This window comes from Ranitomeya imitator, chromosome 8 (assembly GCF_032444005.1).
Source record: "Ranitomeya imitator isolate aRanImi1 chromosome 8, aRanImi1.pri, whole genome shotgun sequence".
Lineage (NCBI taxonomy): Eukaryota > Metazoa > Chordata > Amphibia > Anura > Dendrobatidae > Ranitomeya > Ranitomeya imitator.
In genome coordinates, this window is record NC_091289.1 from 8,152,270 (window position 1) to 8,171,216 (window position 18,947).

An 18,947-nucleotide genomic window follows, 5' to 3' on the forward strand; every position below is an offset into this window, starting at 1 on the left:
TGGGATCCTCTCCGCCGCCGGTGACTGATGCCGGATCATTGCCACCGCTCGCCCTTTCTGCTCCGTTTTTACTCGTCGCTTTCATATTTAATTCTTCAGCGAGTGTTTTACGACTAATCGAGAGATCTGTCTGCAAATTCCTCTCTGCCAGGGAAAGTTACAGACTGGATTTATGTCCTCTGCTGCCTGTGCAGTTATTACTGTCAGCTCGGTGCTTACTCCGCACCCCCGCTGCCAGTCCTCTCCGCTGCTGTGCCAGAGATGCCAGGAGAAGAATGGCGCGGTGCATCACAGCAAAGCAAGAACTGCCCCAGTGTCAGACAGGGCTCTGCATCTAACAGCCGTGGGTGGATCATCCTGCTTAATATTGCCCCAGACCAAAGCCGACAATTCCTCAGGGAAGATCTGCAGCAAGGAGCAGACAGAACGAGCACCTCCCAAATTACAGCACGTGCACTACTGGGGTGGGATCAAAAAGAATCATATACGATGGCAGCTTATATGTAGCTGAGAAACTCCCTAATCATGGAGGGGGCAGTATTATAGTAGTTATATTCTTGTACATAGGGGCAGTATTATAGTAGTTATATTCTTGTACATAGGAGCAGTATTATAGTAGTTATATTCTTGTACATAGGGGCAGTATTATAGTAGTTATATTCTTGTACATAGGAGCAGTATTATAGTAGTTATATTCTTGTACATAGTGGCGGTATTATAGTAGTTATATTCTTGTACATAGAGGCAGTATTATAGTATTTATATTCTTGTACATAGGGGGCAGTATTATAGTAGTTATATTCTTGTACATAGGAGCAGTATTATAGTAGTTATATTCTTGTGCATAGGAGCAGTATTATAGTAGTTATATTCTTGTACATAGGGGCAGTATTATAGTAGTTATATTCTTGTACATAGGGGCAGTATTATAGTAGTTATATTCTTGTACATAGGAGCAGTATTATAGTAGTTATATTCTTGTACATAGTGGCGGTATTATAGTAGTTATATTCTTGTACATAGAGGCAGTATTATAGTATTTATATTCTTGTACATAGGAGCAGTATTATACTAGTTATATTCTTGTACATAGGAGCAGTATTATAGTAGTTATATTCTTGTACATAGGGGACAGTATTATAGTAGTTATATTCTTGTACATAGGGGCAGTATTATAGTAGGTATATTCTTGTACATAGGGGCAGTATTATAGTAGTTATATTCTTGTACATAGGGGACAGTATTATAGTAGTTATATTCTTGTACATAGAGGCAGTATTATAGTAGTCATATTCTTGTACATAGGGGCAGTATTATAGCAGTTATATTCTTGTACATAGAGGCAGTATTATAGTAGTCATATTCTTGTACATAGGAGCAGTATTATAGTAGTTATATTCTTGTACATAGGGGCAGTATTATAGTAGTTATATTCTTGTACATAGGGGCAGTATTATAGTAGTTATATTCTTGTACATAGGAGCAGTATTATAGTAGTTATATTCTTGTACATAGGGGCAGTATTATAGTAGTTATATTCTTGTACATAGAGGCAGTATTATAGTAGTTATATTATTGTACATAGGAGCAGTATTATAGTAGTTATATTCTTGTACATAGAGGCAGTATTATAGTAGTTATATTCTTGTACATAGAGGTGGTATTATTGTAGCTATAGTCTTATATACTCTAAGCTGTATTACAATATTATGATAACAATTATGATTACACTTGTTCTTCCCTGACTACTTTCAGTGGTGGTACATGTATAAATCACATTTATTGGATCTTTCATCTCTTAGGGAGTATTTACATTAATTTCGTTGTATTTGTCAGCTGATGCATGGCATGTATATTTATTGTGCCTGTGTTTGTCTCTTAGTACATAGACCTGGGATGTTTGTCAGGATGATTGGTGTTTTCCTCCTCCTCACCTCTTGCAGGCAGCCAGCAGTGAGGAGTGCATTGACCTTTCTCACCATTACGGGTAATTCCAGGTTCCATTAATACTTAGCGCAGACTCGTCTCCTTTCAGCGCATTAATTCTGAAGATCGCATTTTACTAATGTCCATGGTGATAAATATTTTATCTGGGTTTAAGGGGCAATTCAGGCCTGTTAAATTTTTAAGCGATAACGAGCAGAAATGCAGTATTCTGGCTGATACGTTGGCTCCACTGACGAAAAGGCATCAATGTAAAACCCAAATATTCTTGAAAATGATTCCGGCTGTGTTTCCTCTTGGATATGATTCCACTGATTTTCTATTTTTCATCCAATTTCATCACCTTCTGATCGTTTTTCATGGGTTAATTTTTCCCTATTTTTTCAGCTAATAGAACCTCGGCTGTGTTTGTTTTGAGACAAAAAACCCACCCTCACCTAACTCTGCTGACATGGCTGAAGTTTGTCACAGTGTATCGTTGTAGGCAGAGCTAAACACTGCAACTGCAGGCACATCTCTCCTACTTTACTGTTTTTTACCTATATGGATACATGGTAAAAAAAGCTCCAGACAAGAAAAAATTGTTTTCAGCACACAGAGTATTATCTGCATTAATACATTGTAACCAAAGTAGCTTTCTGAGCAGAAGAAGGGCAGTAAGATAGAATGTATCCATATAAACCTGAACACGTCTCTGATTGGCTGTCAAGGTCATTGTTTTCCATTTATGGTAGAATTCCGCCTTGGATACATTTAATTTATCGAAGTGAACACTTTAGCTTTTAAAAGTTCATTATTTCACTTAGGATCGGACGTCCTCTAATGTTTATTGATGTCTGATGTTGGTTTATTTGCTTCTTAACCGCCGCGGTTTCTATTTACTTCCTGGCACTCAGATGGCGAATCGCTGCCCTGATACCGCTCTATAGTAATAAGCAGAGACACAATTTGTGAGGATGTAACTTGATAACGGAGCGGATAAATGACATCATCTGCTGAGCCGGAAAAAAAACACTGCAATCATAAGAGGAGGCTGCATTTCTACAAATCTCATTACATCATTACATGGCTCCAATACATGGGGAACTGGTGCCAGAGCGCAAATGGGTGTCAAGAAATGAAAACCGACATCTTGTACATATGGGGCAGTATTATAGTAGTTATATTCTTGTACATATGGGGCAGTATTATAGTAGTTATATTCTTGTACATAGGGGCGGTATTATAGTAGTTATATTCTTGTACATAGGAGCAGTATTATAGTAGTTATATTCTTGTACATAGGGGCGGTATTATAGTAGTTATATTCTTGTACATAGGAGCGGTATTATAGTAGTTATATTCTTGTACATAGGGGCAGTATTATAGTAGTTATATTCTTGTACATAGGGGCGGTATTATAGTAGTTATATTCTTGTACATAGGGACGGTATTATAGTAGTTATATTCTTGTACATAGGGGCGGTATTATAGTAGTTATATTCTTGTACATAGGAGCGGTATTATAGTAGTTATATTCTTGTACATAGGAGCGGTATTATAGTAGTTATATTCTTGTACATAGGGGCGGTATTATAGTAGTTATATTCTTGTACATAGGGGCGGTATTATAGTAGTTATATTCTTGTACATAGGGACGGTATTATAGTAGTTATATTCTTGTACATAGGAGCGGTATTATAGTAGTTATATTCTTGTACATAGGAGCGGTATTATAGTAGTTATATTCTTGTACATAGGGGGCAGTATTATAATAGTTATATTCTTGTACATAGGAGCGGTATTATAGTAGTTATATTCTTGTACATAGGAGCGGTATTATAGTAGTTATATTCTTGTACATAGGAGCGGTATTATAGTAGTTATATTCTTCTACATAGGAGCAGTATTATAGTAGTTATATTCTTGTACATATGGGGCAGTATTATAGTAGTTATATTCTTGTACATAGGAACAGTATTATAGTAGTTATATTCTTGTACATAGGGTACAGTATTATAGTAGTTATATTCTTGAACATAGGGGCAGTATTATAGTAGTTATATTCTTGTACATAGGAGCAGTATTATAGTAGTTATATTCTTGTACATAGGGGCAGTATTATAGTAGTTATATTCTTGTACTTAGGAGCAGTATTATAGTAGTTATATTCTTGTATATAGGGGCAGTATTATAGTAGTTATATTCTTGTACTTAGGAGCAGTATTATAGTAGTTATATTCTTGTATATAGGGGCAGTATTATAGTAGTTATATTCTTGTACTTAGGAGCAGTATTATAGTAGTTATATTCTTGTATACCACCATATTAAGGACATGAGCCATGCACGGCATGTGTGTGAGGTTGCTCTGGCGTAGAGCCGCCACCAGGTTCGCACCATTATCGGACACGGTCTTCCCTGGATGCAGGTTCAGTGGACACAGCCATTGCCCTATCTCGGTCTGGAGAGCTGTACACAACTCTCTGTGACTGCGATCTCCAAGGCATATCAATATAAGGACGTGGTGGGGGTTCGCGCTGCACTGTTGGAACGCGTGTCTCGTTAAGGCAGAGGTTGAGGGCGCAGGTGGAGGCCCTAGAGGAGATAGAGGAGGAGGCAGAAGCAGTGGATAAAGTGTTAAATGTAGAGGTTTGTCCTGCACGCCTTGGGGATTCCCAGACTTGTACAGCAATGCCAGTCCCCACAGCCACCAGAGTCTCACAGTGCCCAGTCAGCGAGATGTAACTCCCTTGGCCACTCTTACTCGTCCAAGTGTCTGTGGTGAAATGCATCCTGGCAGACAGAGATTTAGTAAAGGAACAGGTGATGTTGTCTGCTACATGCTGGTGTAGTGCAGGCAGAGCTTTCTTAGAGAAGTAATGGTGACTGGGCAATTGGTACTGGGGGACTGCGATGGCCATCACCTTTCGGAAACCATCTGTATCTACCTGGCGGAAAAGCAGCATTTCCGTTGCCAACAGATTAGAGATGGTGGAGTTTAACCTCTTAGCTTTGTTCTAAGAGGAAACAAACTTTTACGTGACCACAACTGCGGAACCGAGGGCTGGCTGCAGTGCTGCGAGAGGGCAGAGTACGGTGAACCGGACAAACTGACAAACTGCTGGACTGTGTGAGGTGCAGGCGGAGATGTTATGGTCAACTGAGAAAGATGTGTTGTCCTCGGTGACACAAAAGTACCAGTTATGTCTACTTCTGTAACAGCTGACCGGCTCTCACTCACCCCGACTGTAGGGGGTAAAAGAGTGGAGGTTCTGCCGCCAGAGACCTGTGTGAAAACACTTGCCACGGTGACAGAGGAGGAATAAAAAGCAGTAGATGTGGTTGATGGGACGGCCGGTGGTTGACGAGGCCCGCTAGTCCGCATTTTAGCACAGTGAGATTCCCACACTAAGGCATGGTGATCGTGCATGCGTCGCTTTATGCATGTACCAGTAGTTGTCAAATTATTGCAATTTTTGCCTCCACTGAGTCATTTTTGCAAAGTTGACAGATAATGTGAGTTGGATCATCCTTTGCAGTCTCAAAAAAAAAAAGGCCCAGGCTGGGTAACCCTTGCCGCTGCTATGTCCACCACCGAGGAAAGGGAGAGAAGAGCAGAGAGAATGTGGTCAGAACCTGGAACCACAGCTTTGTTGGCTCTTTTACTTTTTTGCAGAAGCATGCAGCTAAGTTTCGGACTTACAGACATAACTCCGCAGTCATTGGTAGAATTTTTATAATAAACATTATTATTATTATCGCTATTTGGAAAGTTGCTTAACTTTGAAATTAGGAAGCAAATGAACAATGTAGATAATCTGTGCGCTGCTGTATGAAGCTTTTACATTTGCTACTTTTGTATCATTTTATTGGTTAATTATATTTCCCTTTATTTTGTTTTTTTCTTCTTTCCAGGCCCAGCCACAAAGAAAAAATATGTAAGTTATAACAACCTGGTGATCTAGGCGGCCTACTCATCTACGATGGAAGAGGCAGCAGCTACATTTTCATTCCTGCGTTGTGTGGTGCGGCTCGCTTCCTCTCCACCTCGTGCCTCACTCACAGCGGCCAATCATGGGAGGAGAGGAGCTGCTGGAAAATGATGGTGCGCAGCCTTTGAGGACTGGGGGAGCTGCTTTATCCAAGCCATCTGGACTATTCCTGGCTTATATCTCAGGGGCCAGGACCAAGCGATGAGGGCCCAGCCCCGCGTGAAGCAAGTTTGTAAGCGGGCCTGACCAGGGCTCTTCTGCCTATATTGGGGACCATCAGACTCAGATCTTTCTGTACAGAACTTTTTGCATACAAATTCCTACCTTTTCATATCCAACTTTGCTTTCCACATTCGGGGAGTCCAATTTTCTCGGACCCCCTCCCCTCTTCTCCGCAGCAGCAAGCACTTCAGTAACCTGGCTTCCATATTGACACTCATTTATTGAAACCTTTTTCTTTTTGGGTCTTTCACATTTTTTTTTTGCTTTTTCTTTTACATCAGTCTTCTCTCCCATTTTTTTTTTTTCATTTCTTTACATTTTTCTTTATTTCTGAAAAACAAGGTTTTAAAGACCAAAAACTGTGTGTGATACGCAGACCGTTCCTGAGCGTGATTGGCTGGCAGGATCTGGTAATGTGATTGGCTGAAACCCGGGGGTCTTCTGTCTCCGAATGCATGTTATCTCTATCTCTCTCTGCATTTATTTATTTTTTTTTTTCTGTCGGGGAATTCTGCTGTTTGTGTTTGATTTTCTTTTTCATTTGCCCGCGGACAGAGGTTCCGTCGACAGGAAATGGGTGGAGACGGCCAACGTTGTAACCCGCCCCTGAGGATCTGTCCGAGCCTGATCGGTGAGGGCCACTCCCGTGGACTCAGATGTGACAAAAAGCATGTATGTTTTTTACTGTTTGTAATGAGTATTTTCTGCTTATGTGCCAACCTCGTGAGACACCCTCCCCAAAACTGCCCTGTGATATTGTCAGAGAATGTATTAAAGATTTTGATTATCTTTTTTATATCATGTTGCAAAAAGTTTTGGCTTTATTTACAAACAACAGAAACATTGTGCGGAGGGAGGAGATGAGCAAACAGCACGGCCGGGCGTATTTACCAAGTCATTGCTCGTTATCACCTCGCCCAGGAGTGAAAGTGCAGGGGGGCTCGCATTTAGGATTCTGGGGTCCATACTTTTTCCTTACCTTTTTGGGATTAGGAAATGACGTGTTTCATGGTAAACTCCATTTTATAGCAGGATATAAAAGAAAGAGCCGCCATGGGGTGGAAAAGGTGCAATGATTGACCCATAAACTGGAAATGTGGGGCATGGTAATGAAATGGGCACGCCAATGGGGGAATGTATGGCCACGAAAAACCCCAAAGCCTCCAGCCTGCATCATATCTTCATCTTATTTGATTGACATTTCTTAGGTTCCATAAGGAGATTGATGAGCAACTTAAAAGATTTTCCTGTTGCAGTCAGCAGTTATTGATGCGAGGATTTCGTTCACCTTGTAGCTTTACAGCCTCCTCTTGACCTCGTACAAGTCCCAGGTCGTCGTCTTCTGTGCGATGCTTTACTGGGGGCAAGAAAACAAATCGATAACAGAAAGGAGCGTTTTCAGTTCTCTACTTTTCAGGTTTTCTGTTGAGATTGTGGAGATTATGGAGTTTGTTGACAGGTGGATTTTCAAATTGGTATTTAATGTTCATGACCTCAGCTTCTTCGAGGATCGACAGATGTTTCTGTTACCAACTGTTAATTCCTGCAAAGCATCTAAAACAACTTTGTAATCCTGATCTAAATATTTCCTCCCGTTTGGTGTTGGCAGCTCCCACCCAGACCAATGTGTTTCTATGGTTACAGACTACAAACAAGCAATGTGCAGTCTGATCTGGCCGTCATGTGTTACTCTACAACCCCCATTATGTCTACTTTCTGCAGGATCAGTGGCTGTAATCTGCAACCTGGATATATATATATATATTTTTTAGATGCATTGCAACGTGTTCACACCCTTCTGTTATAATGAAAAAACGTTAATCATTGTAAAGTGAACAATTCTGCATTGTTTTGATACTTTTTTGTTTTTCGCTCCTTGCCATTTGTAGGATCACTGCTTGTTGTCAGTGTATAGAAACACTTTAAATTCAGAAACTGAAAACCCAACATGATCTGTAGTCTCCCCTCTTACTCGGTTGTTGGCATTAGCAATGAGCGGATGAGGCAAAATTCGAAGTTGTCTTTTGCAAGGACTTTCCCAGCGGTCACCATATTGTTGAATCTGTGCAAATTCGAAAAATAATTTGCATTTTGACAAAAGCTGATTTTTGAAAAATTCAAGCAGAATTCAATTCCACTTGTATTCATTCCCTACTTTCTAGGGGAAATGTTTTCTTGCTACAATGTATCGGTGCAGATTATGATCTATCACCCTGGGTCCTTGACAGCAGAGAGATCTGTGCAAAACTCAGAGACGATTACTTACTCTGATACATTGTAACAAAGTGAGGAAAGATTCTCAATCACAAGACTGTTTCTGTTTAATGATGGGAAGCCGAGATGTTGAAAAAGGCAAGTAATTAAAAAGTTAGAAAGTTGCAGAAGGTTTCACTCTACAATGATTGTATTGTATTTTGTGTATAGAGGTAAAGTATGAACATCAGTTCGCCCCTCTGAAGGAAGTAAAGTTCTCTTCTGGTCCAGAGCTAATTTACATTATCATCATCATCCAGATAATCCGCTCTGTGAGAATCTGCCAGAAAAGGAGCAAGTTACAACAAATGTATCCAAATTGTGCAAGTGGCATAACGTAACCCTCATGGCTGGAGAACATGGACACCAACGATTGGCGCTTGCCTATACGAAATGTTGCGCAGTTTTTAGCCACTGGCACCCTTTTTGGTGTTTATTTTTCCGTGCCTGTCATCTTTGCTACTTGCTGGTTTCTGCAGAATGTGATCCGGCAGTGACTGACGCGTTATGACATTAATAGATGAGAATCTAGCAGAGTTCTTTCATTACCGGCGTGCCGCAGAACAAAGGCGACTCTGTGCAGCCTGACGACTGTTTACAGACATAAAGCGCTTTGTTCTTTGTCCTTCGCTGTACCCTACCTACCTCCACCATACAATCGCATCCAGCACTAATCAGGACGCCGCTTCCTCAGTTTGAGGATTTTACAATCTCCCGAGACTTCATTGGGAAGTTGAAATGTTTGGGATAATTCAAAGCCGTCGCTCAGAAAGGTTCACAAAGGCTACGTTCACACTAGCGTTGCGCCGCCCTGCGTCGGCGACGCAACGCGCGACGCACGAAAAAACGCGCACAAACGCACGCAAAAAGGCGCGCGTTTTGCGACGCGTGCGTCGTTTTTTGACGACAATCGGACGCACAGAAAATGCAACTTGTTGCATTTTCTTGCGTCCGACGCTAGCGTCGTAAACGACGCAAGTGTCAAAAAACGCCACCCAAAAAACGCACGCGTCCCCTATGTTAAACATAGGGGCGCGTCGCCGCTGCGTCGCCGGCGCAACAGCGACGCACATTGGCGGAACGCCAATGTGAACGTAGCCAAACATAAAAGGCGCGAAGAACATTGTGCAAACAACCGCGAAGTGCAGCCCATAGAAACGCACAGGATGGAAAGGGGAGAGCATCGTCCTAGGTGACACCCGGGGAGGAGGAATTGGAAACATCTCAGATCTGGTGTCTTCAAGGTGACATCTGCATGTCACGGAAAAACGGACGGGTTCAAGTTTCTAAAAAGATGAAATTGCAACAAATGGAGCAAAACTGCTAGAAAAAAAACAAGCAGAGACTGAACCAGTAGGGGGCGACACTGAGACAGGGGGGTCTGCAGCCTGAGAACTAACAGGCCTCCAGCAGAATAGTGGCTGCAGCAAAGGATGTTACTGGAGTACTAAGATAAGACCTAGCAGAAGAACTGTGAATGCAGCTCTGAATGTGACTGGATGATTAAAACAGAACACATCAGAAGAATATTGAATGCAGATCTGGGTGTGACTGAAGGAAAAAAAGCAGTAGGAAGCAGAAGAATTGTGAATGCAGCTCTGGATGTAACTGAAGGAAAAAGTCAAGATGTAGTGGAAGAATTATGAATGCAACCATTAATGTTACCGGAGTACTAAGACGATGTAGCAGTAGAATTGTGAATGCAGCTCTGAATGTAACTGGACTGTTAAGACCGTGCAAATTACAAGAATAGTGAATGCAGCTCTGAATGATGTAACTGAAATAAAAAGGCAAGATGTAACAGAAGAATTGTGAATACATTTATGGATGTGACTGGAGTAAACAGGCAAGGTTCAACACAGAATTTTAGAGTACAGCTTGGTGTAAAAGCAGGCTGTGGCCGAATTGTGAATACAGCTCTGAATGTGTCTGGTGAATAAACACTCTACAGATCAGCAGAACTGGAAATGCAGCGCTGGGTTCGAGCGTTGGGATTTTACAGCATGATTATTAATGAGTGTGACCGAAGCAGGAAAACTTGATATAACGAGAATTGTGAATGCAGCGTTTGATTGGACAGGAGACTGAAGACGTAACGTGACAGCAGAAGTGCGAATGAAGCTCTGGATGTGGCTCATACCAGACATAATGTAACAGTATGATTGTGAATGGAACTCTAGATGTGAGTGAAGGAGATCTGGTGCAGCAGCAGAATTTTGAATGCAGCTCTGGTGTCTCAGCAGAACTGTAAGTGCAGCTCTAACTGTGATTGGAGAATAGACACAAAGGCCCCAATTCTTCAGCAGTGAAGTGTGCGCTGTGGCGAGATGTTCGTCCTAATGGATGTGGGGCATCATTCAGCCTCTGATGATCTCCAGTCCGGGGCTGACGTACATTGGCGGGCTGCATTTTCAAAAAGAAAACCTGTCGTCCCTCTGTTATTCTTATGGGCAAACACAAAGTGACAATGTTACATTGGGCAAAACTTCACTGCAGCAGGAGCGGTCCCCGTCCTTCATGGCCGCACTCTTCGGACATCGCTGAATTGTGCTCGGAGGCCCCTGTGCTCCACTAAATGGCAGCACGTAAACGCTCACATTACCGCAGTCTAATTACTGCCCGGCAAGCAGAAGACAAAGCTTCTTAATTTCACATTAGGGGGAAAAGATTCAGGAGAGATGAGAGGAGGAAGGGAGAGGAGAGGAGCGATAAAAGAGGAGTGAAAACAGAAGAGGAGAGATGAGGAAAGAAGAAGAGTCTTCAAAGAGGAGAACTGAGGAGAGGACACAGAAGAGAAGAGGACGGAAGATGTGAGGAGAGGAGAAGAAGAGAGAAAAGGGGAGAAGTGAGGACAGAAGAGGAGAGGAGAAGAAGAGATAAAAGGGGAGAAGTGAGGACAGGAGAGGAAACGAGGAGATAAAAGAGAAGTGAGGAGAGAAGAGGAGACATAAAAGAGGAGAGGTGAGGACAGACTATGAGACAAGAAAAGAGATAAAAGAGGAGGTTAGGACAGAAGAGGAGAGGAAACGAGATAAAAGAGGAGTGAGGAGAGGAGACAAAAGACGAGAGGTGAGGACAGAAGATGTGAGGAGAGGAGAAGAGAGAAAAGAAGTGAGGGCAGAAGAGGAGATGAGGAGAGATAAAAGAGAAGTGAGGAGAGAAGAGGAGAAAAGGAGCGGAGAGATAAACAGGAGAAGTGAGGACAGGAGAGAAGAAATGAGGAAGGGAGAGGAGAGATAAAAGAGTAGAATTGAGACCAGAAGATGTGAGGAGAGATGAGGAGGAGAGATAGGAGAAGTGAGGACATCAGAGTAGAGGAGGAAATGAGAGGAGAGAAGAGGAGACAAAAAGAGGGAATAGGAGAGAAGAAGAGTGAGGACGGGAGAGAAGAGGAGTGTAGAGATAAGAAGAGTGGAGTGAGGAGATGGCATCCTGTATGAAATTCTAGAAGGACTGCGGCCCCTCTCGCTCCATACAGGGGGATCCTCGCTTCGTCCTCATCCCGATCTGTTAAACGTTACATTGCTCCATTCTGTATCCATTGGGGGATGTGTCCCTCGCGGCCTCCATACTGGTAGTCACTCAGCCTTTCAAAGGACCTGAGTGCTGGGCAGTTCCAGATGTTCGCTTTCACCTCTCAGAATCCCCATCCAGGTCTCTGGGACATATCTGCTGGGACTTGTAGTAGTGGCCATATTACTGGTCTCCCATCTACTCCAGAAACCTTTAAAACTACAGGAGCTTCTCACACAATTAGAATATCATCAAAAAGTTAATTTATTTCAGTTCTTCAATACAAAAAGAGAATCTCCTATATTCTATAGAGTCATTACACACAGAGTGATCTATTTCACGTGTTTATTTCTGTTAATGTTGATGATTATGGTTTACAGCCAATGAAAACCCAAAAGTCATTATCTCAGTAAATTGGAATACTTTATAACACCGGCTTGAAAAATGATTGTAAAATCTGAAATGTTCCCTACTGAAATGTATGTTCAGTAAATGCACTCAATGCTTGGTCGGGCTTCTTCTGTATCAATGCGGTGTGACATGGAGGCGATCAGCCTGTGGCACTGCTGGGGGGTTATGGAAGCCCAGGTTGCTTTGATAGCAGCCTTCAGCTCGTCTGCATTGTTGGGTCTGGTGTCTCATCTTCCTCTTGACAATACTCCATAGATTATCTTTGAGGTGAAGGTCAGGGGAGTTTGCTGCCAATCAAGCCCAGTGATACTGTTGTTTTTACACCAGGTATTGGTACTTTCGTCAGTGTGGACAGGGGCCAAGTCCTGCTGGAGAATGACATTTCCATCTCCAAAAAGCTTGTCGGCAGAGGGAAGCATGAAATGCTCTGAAGTGTCCTGGTAGACGGCTGCGCTGACTCTGGTCTTGATAAAACACAGTGGCCCTACACCAGCAGATGACATGGCCCCCAAACCATCACTGACTGTGGAGACTTCACACCAGACCTCCAGCAGCTCGGATTGTGGCCTCCACTCTTCCTCCAGACTCTGGGACCTTGATTTCCACATGAAATGCAACATTTACTTTCACCTGAAAACACCTTGGACCACTGACAACAGTCCGGTTCTTCTTCTCCTTGGCCCAGGTAAGACGCTTCTGGCGTTGTCTATTGGCCATGAGTGGCTGACACAAGGAATGTGACACTTGTCGCCCATGTCCTGGAGACGTCTGTGTGTGGTGAAGCAATGACTCCAGCAGCAGTCCGCTCCTTGTGAATCTCCCCCACATTACTGAATGGCCTTTTCTTAACAATCCTTTCCAGGCTGCCGTTATCCCGGTTGCTTGTGCACCTTTTTCTACCACACTTTTTCCTTCCACTTTCCATTAATATTCTTGGATACAGCACTGTGTGAACAGTCGGCTTCTTTAGCAATGACCTTTTGTGGCTTCCCCTCCTTGTGGAGTGTGTCAGTGACGCCTTCTGGACATCTGTCAGGTCAGCAGTCTTCCCCATGATTGTGGAGCTACTGAAACAGACTAAGGGACCTTTATAAACACTTAGGAGCCTTTACAGGTGTTTAGTGTTAATTATTCTAATTTACTGAGATAATGACTTTTGGGTTTTCATTGGCTGCAAGCCATAATCATCAACATTAACAGAAATAAACACGTGAAATAGATCACTCTGTGTGTAATGACTCTATAGACCATACGAGTTTAATTTTTTGTACTGAAGAACTGAAATAAATTAACTTTTTTAATGATATTTTAATTTTGTAAGAAGGACCTGTAAGGCTAGTTTCACACTAGCCTTTGCTGAGCTGCAGAGGGAGGGCTGCGGACTTCCTCCGTGTAGTCCCGCCCACGGCCGCACCTCCGCCTATGCATGCGGCTTGCGTACCTATCTTTAACATTAGTTACGCAGGTCGTGCGGCGGTATGCAGATGCCTCCGCATGCGTCGTTTTGACGATGCAGAGAAAAAAAGAACTTACAACCAGCTGCGTTTGATGCGAGTCGCCGCATCATCAAAACGACACATGTGGAGGCATCCGCAGACATCCACACAACCTGCATACCTAATGTTAAAGATAGGTACGCAGGCCGCATGCGGACATAGGCGGAGCTGAGCGGTGGAGGTGCGGCCGTGGGCGGGGCTTCACAGAGGAAGTCCACAGCTCAGCAAAACGCTACTGTGAAACTAACCTAAGTGATTGTTGGGCAGATATTTGGGGTCCCAGACTTACCAGACCTCCAGCAGTGACCTCTAAGACTGGCTGAGTAACATTGGCTGATGAAGGGGAGATCTGTGCAGGGGGCAGGCCGTGAACTGTACAGGGGCGAGCTGTGCAGAGGGTGGACTGTGTAGGGGAAAGTGGTGCAGGGTGGAGGCAGTTTGGGATGTGGGCTGTATGAGGGACGAACTGAGTGGGATTCGGACTGTGTGGGGTGCAGACTGTTCAGTGTAGGCCATGCAGGGTGTGGGGGGGGGCAGGCTGTACGAGGGACAATCTGAGCGGGGAGCGAGCTGTATGGGGTGTGGTCTCTGCGAGGTGTGGGTTGTGTGTAAGTTACGAGGTGATTTGTAAGGGGTGTGGGCTGTGCAGGTGTGGAGTTGGCAATGTTTTGGGTGCGTGGGGTGTGAAGGCCCTACTAGGTATGGGCTGTGTGGGTTGCAGGCTGTGCGAGCTGTGTGGGGTCTGCGGGTGCAGCTATGCGGGAAGCGGGCTGTCCAGGGTGTGGGCTATGTAGGATGCAGACTATGCAGGGCGCGGGCTATGCAGGATGCAGACTATGCAGCGCGTGGGCTATGCGGGGAGTGAGCTATACGGGATGCAGACAATGCGGGGTATAGGCAATGTGGGATGCAGACTATGTGGGGTGCGGGCTATGCGGGGTATGCGGGATGCAGACTGCAGGGCGCGGGTTATGCAGGATGCAGACTATGCAGGGCGCAAGCTATGCAGGGAGTGAGCTATACGGGATGCAGACAATGCGGGGCGCGGGCTATGCGGGGTGCGGGCTATGTGGACAGCAGGCTATGTGGAGTGCGGGCTATACGGGGGCTGGCTATGTGGGGTGCGGGCTATGGGGAGAGCAGGCTATGTGGAGTGCGGGCTATGGGGAGAGCAGGCTATGTGGAGTGCAGACTATACGGGGTGCGGGCTATGCGGAGAGCAGGCTATGTGGGGTGCGGGCTATGTTGAGTGAGGGCTATGCGGGGTGCGGGCTATGTTGAGTGAGGGCTATGCGGGGTGCGGGCTATGTTGAGTGCGGGCTATGCGGGGTGCGGGCAGAGGGGCTGCTGTTGTGTATAATTATCCCGTATTTGGGGCATTAATCGCTGAACGCGCTGCTGTGACGGAGGTTTTATCCAGACATCATCCGTCCTTTATGTTGTTGTTTTCGGTTCCTTCCCACGTTTCTGTCCTTCCTGCGCTGGTGATGGCGGCCGCCCCCCATATTCTTTATCTTCCGCATGTCATGAAATAACGCAATTCACCACAAATGTTCCCCCCAGACCCGGACCCCCTATATACAGTACACGTGGGAGGGGGCGGCGATGAACTAAGGGAAGAAAGTCCTAAAGGTGCAGATTGTGACTATCGGGGGGGGGGGGAGATGGCTTAGATACATGACTTAGCTGGCGATATCACACCTGATAGGCTTAGATACATCTGCTTAGAACTCGGTATTTTATAAGATAAGCTTAGATACACAGCACCTCAGACAGTATCATGTGTTAAAGACTTTGATACATCAGTTTAGCCACAGCTTCTCCCATGATAGGACTAGATGCACCAGCTTAGCTGCACTACCATACATGTTAGGCCTCGCAGTCAGTGTCACACAAGGTAAGCTTAGATACACTGCTCATCAGTCAATATGATATATATTTGATAGGATTAGATACATTACTGCACAGATAATATCACACGTTAGGCCTAGATACAGTTGTTAAGCAGACAGTATCACATTTGATGGGCTTGGATACACAGGCACAGCTCATAGTATCACAAAGTAAAGATTTAGATACTTCAGTGTAGTCGCAGTTCAGTCGACAATTTTGCAATTAAGTTTCATCTACGTGTAAAGCGCCATGGAATAAATGGCGCTATAAAAATTAATAATAATAATTTTAATAAATTACTGTTTGCCTTGTGTTATCTTGCTCTGGCTGCAGGATGAGATAACTGAGGATCTGTCAGTGAGCTGGGTGTGACGGGAGAGAGTATAACTTTTATCTTTCTTTAAGAGACAAGGAGGAACAAAGAAGGTTGGAGATTGACAGACAAATATAACTCTTATCTTTGTTCTTCTGAGCTCCTCTCTGGTGATTTCAGTTCAGTTAATCTTTCCTGTGATGATAAATCAGCAGAAAAGAGCTCAGAAGAAAGAAGATACAAGTCATAAACTTCCCATCAGACCGAGCTCACTGACAGTTTCTCAGTTAACTCATTCTGCAGCCGGCAATAAACCGTGAAACAAACAGGCTGTAGAAGGCAAAAGGTGTAACAACATTTTAAATGAAACCCAATTGCAAAAATTATTTTTAGCCAAAAACACATGGAATTAAGAAAAACGTCCTGCCATCTAATGATACTGTGACAATATGTCTATGCCTTGCTCCAGGACTACAGGGGTTAAATATATATATATTTTTTGCCGCCCCTATAATTAAGTGATGAATGAAATGTATAGGAAGCCGACGCACAAAGCAGGAGGATAAACTTCCCCGAAATCCCAAAGCTGGAAGTATTTGCTGATTTTGCTCTCATGTAAAGCCCGGAAGATTAAAGGAACGCGTGTTGTGGATTGTAAATACTTTCTTCCTCTGGCCTCGGTTTTCAGGCTGAAGACGGATTTAGGGGAGGGAACCGCTGCTTCAGATTTGTCCTAACAAGGTGATCAAAGGGAAAACGTGAAGAAGAAAAGATGCGGTGGAGAAAAGAACAGGGATTGTGAGGAAGGGACAAGGACCCCACACCTGTGCGGAGGAGGAGAGGAGCGCCGGCATCTGGGGAGCGCAGATAAGAGCCACCGCCACCTGGAGACTTAGCGAGCGGCTCAACTTATCTCCAACATGAAACGAGAGGCAGATAAAGCGCCAGCGGTGATGATGCCGTCAGATCAGCGCTAATCCCACCGACTCTTCTGTCTGGCAGCCGCTTAGACATCACCCAACATTTCATTCCCCGAAGACGACAACGACTTATCGGAAATGGGATCAGTCTCCAAAGCAGAAGATCTGACACTTCAGATCAGGGGCCGTCTCCAGGTGGGATCGGCGAAGTGACGACGATTAGGGAGTTATCTGCAGCTACTAGATGGCTACGGATAAGTCAACGGACGCAAAGTCTCTAAAGAAGATGGACGGAAACTGGAGAGGAAACTTCACCGGGAAGAAAGAGAAAACTTTTAGGAAAGTTTCAAAAGTGGTAAAAAAAGTGATTTACAGAGAAGCGTCCAAGTGAGAAAGTCATCGAAAAGTTTGATACTTTGTTTCCTTGTGGTTTCCCGGTACTCTGCTTATTGTCATCCTTTGGGGATTGTCCCAGGCATGTGATGGACACAGGTGCGGGATCCAAAAACCTCCCTTTCCACATCCACTAACCCGGGTCAGGGCCCCTGCTTTAAGTATTTAGGGCTGAAATAACTTTCTTTTTTCTGGCAATATTCTAGCGTCGTTCAGCACCTGACAAAAATGTCAAAACTTTCACTGAAAGACTCATTAGAAATCATTTGGTCATTCTTCTAAGTGAAAGTCATGGCGCCCTTTTTTGTGCAGCGTAATTTGCAAATCATTCCAACCACAACCGGGGAATTGTTCAAGGCAATTTCTGTAGAAACAATTTACATCCTTTTAAAGAAAGAAGAAAATGGTACATTTCCTGCGCTGCGGAGGCCGACTGCCACCTCTCGTGTAAACCTTTCCCTGCCAAGAGGTCTGACCTTCCGTCTGTAGAGGATGGAGGGTGCAGGAGACATATGAGGAGACCTCCGACTTCTGTGTGCAAGAAGTGCAGGGCGGCTGGGATTAGCGCTGCTCCTAGTCTTTCTAGGGTGCATCTCCAAAAATGTGCGTCTCCATCTATCAGCCATGATGGCGGTCACCTCAGTGGCTCCATCCTAAAATGCATTGGAAGCCAAAGGACAGGAGGTGTCAGTCTGTACTCTGAAGACGGCAGGAGACAATGGGGATACTGGCTGCCCCCCGCTTTCCATGGAGGTCGCCTTTAAGGTGGGCAGTCGTGGACCTTTTCTCCATGTCAAGGCTGTCAGCTGTGTGCAGACGCATCAGCGGTGCACCAGAAAGGGGTCCACAGGATTCCCTTTCTTTAGAATTATCTATGGAGTCTGATCGATTGACTGCAGACTAATAGAAAAGAGTAACAGCAAGAGACCCTCATTGCATTTCTGCCCAGGGGTCCATCTCTTACTGAGCACGATTTATGCAGGGTGGACTTCTATGGGGTTTGCCGGCAGCAGGGGTGTACATAGAAATCATGGGGCCCCATAGTGGTCGCGTGATCTGCCACCATTAGCAATGCGCCACTGGCCAACAGTATCCGAATACTTCCAGAATGACCCTAAACCCAGATGTTTCCTTCCTTTTTAGGGCGAGTATCAGTCCATAGGAGTTTGTGTAGGACAGAATCGGCTGCGGCTTCGCAGAATTAAGGTCCCAAAGTCGCCATCTCCGGGAGTTGTCACTGGTTGCAGATGAAGAGGATCAGAGCGTGTGACCGCGCCGAGAGCTTAGCAGGTAAATACGTCGGAGACGGTTTATGAGGATGTCGGTAAACATGTCGTGAGTGCAGATGAGAGCGCGGCGGCTTCTCAGGAGGCGCGCGGAGTCCGTGGCGCTACATGCACCTCCTGCTCTCTCCTCTCATTGTTCCACATTTTCTGTCCTGTCGTTCCAGTCAATTTAAGAATTGATCTAAATGTGATGTTACGTCTCCAGAGGCCAAATCTAACCCAAAGAACAGTGTAGCAACCAAGCGTGACATAACCAAGACCACCCGAAGCCAAATCTTCCTTCTACGGCCCAGATCTGATCGCCGGATGATGACGACGTCGTGTCCCCTCC

At 44.6% G+C, this 18,947-nt stretch overlaps 1 protein-coding gene across 3 annotated transcripts in view; it reads left to right on the top strand.

The window, feature by feature from the left end:
* GRM7 (glutamate metabotropic receptor 7) overlaps positions 1–6,936 on the top strand; it is a 478,587-nt gene extending 471,651 nt beyond the window's left edge. For all 3 annotated transcript variants that reach the window (XM_069736194.1, XM_069736195.1, XM_069736193.1), the window contains one exon: positions 5,840–6,936. In XM_069736194.1, coding sequence (XP_069592295.1) covers positions 5,840–5,889 — 50 coding nt within the window. In that variant the 3' untranslated portion in view covers positions 5,890–6,936. The remainder of the gene's footprint in view (positions 1–5,839) is intronic.
* The last annotated feature ends 12,011 nt before the right edge of the window (positions 6,937–18,947 follow it).